Raw genomic sequence first — 6,175 nt, 5'->3', positions numbered from 1 at the left:
GCAACACAACAACAATAACAATGTCATATACATAGGTTATTTTTCATATTTTAATAAAATGTTACATATTTAAAATATTTTGTTTTTCCTTTTATTCAGGCAAATACATTATCTAAAAAAATTTGTCTTCAGTTTATTTTTTCTTGACCTTTCTCAGATTAAAAATATGTTTTATGTGTTTTATTCCCTTATGTGTGTGCATGCTAATTCTTTCAGTCATGTCTGACTCTTTGAGACCCTATGGACTGTAGCTGCCAAGCTCTTCTGTCCATGGGATTTTGTAGGCAAGAATACTGGAGTGGGTTACTATTTCCTCCTCCAGGGGATTTTACAGACCCAGGGATCAAGCCCACATCTCTAAGGTCTTCTGCATTGACTGGCAGGTTCTTTACCATTAGTGACACCTGGGAAGCCCTTTATTCCCTTATACATATTACCTATGTTTAGCACTTCATTTGCCTGATATAGGGAGCTAAGTTTAATTTTGCCAAAAGTATATCTAGTTGTTCAAGCACAATTTGTTGAGTATTCTATAATTTATTTTCTGATTCACCCGTTTAAGTAACATGTCTGGGTGTCTACTATATGTCAAGGCCTAAAATGATAAATAATAATGGACATATCCCTTTGGAAATTAGAATTGTTGGAGAAAATATATATCAGTCAAATAACTATAGAAATTATTATAAGTTTCAGTGTTGATTATTGCCTCAAAAATGTAAACTATCAAGCTATGAGAAATATTATAGACGTAACTGACCTAGTGTCAGAGTTCCCTGAAGAGCTCTAAAGGAGTATAGATTGAAACAGGTATTTTACAATCTGAATTATTTCAGTTAATTAGGTAAAGAAAAGGACAAAGAACGACTTAGGCAAGAATATTAGGATGTGTGAAGACCCAGTGATGTTAGGAAAAATGGTTCATTTAATTAAAGCGGAATGATGTGACAAGAGCAAAAAGACAGAAGTGTATGAAGCTTTCAAAGGCAAGGCCATAGCAGAGGCAGACAATTTGAGGATAATTTCTTATTTAAAATAGGCTAAATCTTGTAACTGACATAGATATACAGAGAATAAGTAGGGGGACTCCAGATTCCTTACTCTTTCAACAAGTTGAAAAATGGTGACCTTTAGAACATCTGTGGAATGATGATATGTTTACTTTGTTTTCATTTTTAAGGTGTGGAGTTCTAGTGTTTAATATTAGGGGCATTTGGAGAGGCGCTAACTGGCAAGGGAATAAGTGAGCTGAAACCTAAAGAAGAAATCTTCTCAGCATGTGCACATGTGTAAACACATGATTTAAGTAGTAATTGAGACAAGGACGGTGGATGAAGAGACCAGGAGAATACAGATTAAAGAAGAAATGGTTAAGAAGAAAAGAGTGGTGAATGGTGTTGAATTCTATGGAAAGTTCAACTAAAAGAGAAATAAAGGATCCATTTAGTGAAGCAGAGATCACTTATGATCTAAAGGTGTACTGATGCCAAGCAGTCATTAGTAAGGAGTCAGAATGCAATGGCTTGAGTGAGAATAAAATATAATAAATAGTAATGAAATGCAATGGCACTATGAGAATTTTTCTAAGAGGGATAGAGAGCAAAAATAGTATTTTTATTGAGCTTGAGGTCTAACGATGTTAAAAATTACATGTAATTTTAAACTGATGTGAAGGATAATATTAAAAAAATATTGAATATTCAAAAAGAAAGTGGAGTGATAAATAGTGTGTGATTCTTGGGTGGTGGAGTAGATAGACTCAAATATAGTTAAAATTGGCTTTATTGAAGAGGAAGAAAAACACCTCTGTTGAACAGGAGAGAAGATAAAATGCAAGCGTATATAGAGAGAAAGATGAGGTAATCTGTTAGCTTTTCTTTTTCTGTGATATAGGTCATCTTCTGAGAACAAAGAGAGGGTGTGGAAGAGAGATTTGTTAAGAATGGAGAATATGTGATAAAATCAGTTGCAGAGAATGTGAAAGAATAATGACCTGAAGAAAGCAATAGGACGCCTAGCAGCATTAAAGCGATTTGGTGCTGGTGACAAAGAATTTGTATTGTGGTAAATCTTACCTCTTCCAAAAGCACTTGACTTCTCAGGTGTTGACAGACAGAAACAGATAATTTATCTCAAACATAGGATAATGATTTTATTGAACAAGTGGGACCAAAATATGTTCAAGAAAGCTAGTGATTGGCAGAAGAGAATCAAGGTTGACCTGAAAGAAGGTGAAGAAAGAAATATACTGATGGAGTGGAACAAGGTCAAGTTGGAGACAGGGCTGGAGATGTCAATGAGATCAGAGCATTTTCATGTTGGAGAAAGATGGATAAGCAATCTCAAAAGGTAAGAGTGTTTGTAGAGGGTGGGAAGTTTTAATAAGACATTTTTTGATATGAAACACTTAAAGGTACGACAAGGACCGAGATGTTCCAGTGGGAGGGCTTGGCTGAGGCAGAGTGGGGAAGTCACTTGGGGATGGGGAGAAAGAAAAACTGAGTGGCCAGGGTGTAAGTGGATGGTTCACAGGGACATTGATGAATCAGAAGACTGTGATCCATTATTACAAGTCAATATCGATAATGCCTGGGAGCACATAAACCATGACGAGAGGAGGGAAAAGGAATGTTAGAGTCATAAGTAAATGGGGGTGACTTAAGGAAGATGGGATCAGTATGTGATTCTCAGTCATCTGGTACAAACTAACAACAGAGACACATTTGGAAATTTATCATAATATGTTGTCTTTTTAACCAACAATTAGGTGACTATGGAAGTCTTTCAAATTACACAGTTATTAATTATAACATGCCAAACTCTACTACACTGTATTACATGTTATAATACACACAACGTAAACTTCGTTCTGGGTGGTGATAGCAACTACCACTAAATACTACTAAGAATTATATATTTTAATTTAGCCAGTAAAGCCTAAAATATACTTTCTATTCTGACACATCTGCAGACTTTTCTACATATCCCATGGTACTCTTGTTCTGTGTAACATCTAATAAAATATGTAATTTGGCTCATTTTTCTTTTCCATTAAGCTTCAGCTTTGATAAAGGGATATTCTTATTAAGCTGCCATTAAATTAATATTTTTTCAGACCTTTTAAACTAAAAAGTCTGTAATTTATGATGCAGTTTTCAGAGTACCAAAAGTCATGAGGTATTGAAGCAACATTTTCACTTCTTGGTCAGTATTTTGTGGGAGAGTTAAAACTACAAATTGGCAGTTACGTGAAAACTTCCTGTGTAGTTTTTCACATATGTTTTGAACAACAAAAGTTTATGTCAGTATCAGAGTGCTTTTTAACCTAGAGTCTTCTCTAGAGGTTCTTATACCAGATTATCTACCTCATAACTAATTCCAACCTACAACAATTTTACATTATTTTAAGTCTCTGATTTTCCTACAAATTTATCTTCAAGTCAGTGAGTATGAGTGCTTCCATTTATTTCCTTCTCTTAAGAAGTTAAAAATGTATGTAATGATTAGCATTAATTTGAACTAGTAACTCAGAATGTATTAAATGATAGTTTAGGAAAAAATAGCTTTTGTAAAATTATGTTGCATGCTTATTTCATAAACAATGGCATGGAGTATGAATCCAGGTATCTCTTTAATTTATTAATTTTTTTGTTTCTTTGTCTTGAAATTTTCCTGTTTTTTTTTTCTTTTTTTCATTTTTTTCCAACTACCTAGGCTCTTTCCTCCAGTAAATTTATTTAAAAAGCTATAATTTTCTCATTATTTTGAATTATTGGATCAGTAGATGTTTTCATTATTTGGTTTGGTACATAACAACAAATTAATTTCCAAAGGGAAAGATTTAGATTAACCTGAAGTCTGTGTAAATAAATGTGTTTTCTTGCACATTGTGCAACTCTATGTGACTGCATTTGACTTAAATTTAGTGATTTTATTGGTGAAAATGTGTATCATTAGTATGTTAGTTCATATTTCTTTGGTTAGTGGTGAAATAAAAATCTTTTAGTGTGATTATTGGTGACAAAAAATTTTAGTAATAAAAATGACATTTCTATAATTCAATTTAATTATTTTCCTAGTCTGTGTGAGATTAGAAAAGTTGTAACTATTTACTTATACTTTCTTTTAATCCTTTATTAGCTTTATTGTCTCATGTCTTACATTTAACATTTTGACTTATCTGAAATTTGTTTCAGTATTGTAGTGAAATTAGTGATCTAAGTCTATGTAATGCTTCGCTGTGAACCAATAGTCCATCCTTCCAGTGATTATACCACTTTTAAATTTTTCTTAGACCATGTTTATTTAATTACTTTTTCTTAATAACAATAGTCATTTTCTTCCTCCTTTGGTACAAAAATGTAGTTTAATTGCACCAAATATTTTAACAGCTCATTCTTACAATACCAATATATTCTTCAATTAAATATCATTTTTCTATCATTGAGCAAAGTTTTCAGGAAACAATTTAAGGAAGTATAAAAATTTTTAATTAAAAAATTGTATCCAATTTTTTTCCTGAAATTTACTCTTAAAATAGCCATGGATGTAGAAAATATCCTATGTATAAAATTATTTGATTTTCAACATTTTAAAATTCTCAAAATTTCACCTTTAAGTTACTTTTATCACGTTCTTTAATTTTCAGTAAAATGAAAAGCAGTGCAAACTTGCCAAAACTGTACCTAAAAGTAATCACTGCAAATCTATTACTTTGCTTTATGTATCAATATTTGTTACATTAAATAGTTAAAGGTGTACTAGAGTATCAATTGGAGAAGGCATTGGCACCGGACTCCAGTACTCTTGCTTGGAAAATCCCATGGACGGAGGAGCCTGGTAGGCTGCAGTCCATGAGAGCGCTAAGAGTCGGATACGACTGAGCGACTTCACTTTCACTTTTCACTTTCATGCATTGGAGAAGGAAATGGCAACCCACTCCAGTGTTCTTGCCTGGAGAATCCCAGGGACGGAGGAGCCTGGTGGGCTGCTGTCTATGGGGTCGCACAGAGTCGGACACAACTGAAGCGACTTAACAGCAGCAGCAGTAGAGTATCAATATATCAATGTGAAATATTAACTTATCTCACAACTCACTTTATTACAAACACATCTGCTAATAACTTTGTTTTTTGTTTTCTGTTTTCCAGCTTAACTCTTAGTAAAGCATAATGGAAAAAAAAATCTATGCTGTATAACTTTGGATGTTTAAAAATTGTAAGATAAATTGCTAAAAGTAGAATTGTTTCAAAGCTTGCATACTTTATGTTTTGTAAATATTGGTAAATATTTTTGTACTCACAATCATTTGCTAATACAAGAATATCTGTTATCTAGTGTTTTCACAGGTAAAAGTTATTTTATTCTTTCAATTAGGCTTTTTTATTCATTAATGAATTTGAAGACAATAATTTTTTTTTTAATTTTATATTTTACCTTTTTATTTCTTTTGTTCATTTTTGGTGGTTCATTGGCATTGTCTCATTAATTTAGGTGGTCCATGTGCTTGCTTCTGCTTGTGTGTGTATGTGGATAGGTAAATATGACTTGATTAAGTGGGAAAAAGATGGTACGCAGGCAGACTGAGAGATAAATTGTTATTTTACAATTGTAAGATTTACCTAGTTCCTGAGAGAGTTTTTTCTATATTAAGAAGCTTCTGAATAATGGATTATTTCAGTGATACAACAACCTTTATGTCAACTTGATTTGAGATTAAAAAGCTTTAATATTAAATTTAAATAATAAGTTCTTTGTTAATGTCTTTAATCATAGTCTACACATGATTAACATTATTCATTACATAAAAACTATTGAGAGAAAAAAAAAACTATTGAGAAGCAAATATATATATACTTTACTCCTTTCAAAAAATGATTAAAAGAGGAAATGAAATGTATAATCATATTAAAGGAAAAGAAAATCATTCTTCTAAATAAGGATTGCAATGTTGGGAGAGAGATTTAGTCTCTCATTTGGTCCCTTTTTTACTCTTCTCATGTTATACCTAAATGTTTACTTATACATCAGAATGAAATAATTTTTCACTGTTTGATCTGATGCAATGACCACTTAACTCTTTTCCTCACATTTGTCTATTGCATAGATACTAAAGAGAAAGATATCAAGATTGAGCTAAAGGAATCCAAGTCTTTTCAGAAAAAAAAAAAAAAAA

At 32.1% G+C, this 6,175-nt stretch overlaps 1 protein-coding gene across 2 annotated transcripts in view; it reads left to right on the top strand.

Moving 5' to 3' along the window:
- Positions 1–1,962: 1,962 nt before the first annotated feature.
- The window catches only part of LOC105002142 (NKG2-D type II integral membrane protein-like), a 19,613-nt gene continuing 15,400 nt past the window's right edge, over positions 1,963–6,175 (top strand). Inside the window, exon 1 of one of the 2 annotated variants that reach the window (XM_010858659.1) lies at positions 1,963–2,349. Coding sequence is in view for 1 of the 2 variants with exons in the window: in XM_010858658.1 (XP_010856960.1) it covers position 3,443 (1 nt within the window). In the remaining variant the exon portion in view is untranslated. Of the gene's footprint in view, positions 2,350–3,265; positions 3,444–6,175 lie in introns of those variants that run through there. The other variant, XM_010858658.1, reaches the window with a different exon arrangement.

The sequence above is a fragment of the Bison bison genome, unplaced genomic scaffold (genome assembly GCF_000754665.1).
Source record: "Bison bison bison isolate TAMUID 2011002044 unplaced genomic scaffold, Bison_UMD1.0 scf7180017864390, whole genome shotgun sequence".
In the NCBI taxonomy this organism is placed as follows: domain Eukaryota; kingdom Metazoa; phylum Chordata; class Mammalia; order Artiodactyla; family Bovidae; genus Bison; species Bison bison.
This window is presented reverse-complemented; position numbering and strand designations above follow the sequence as displayed.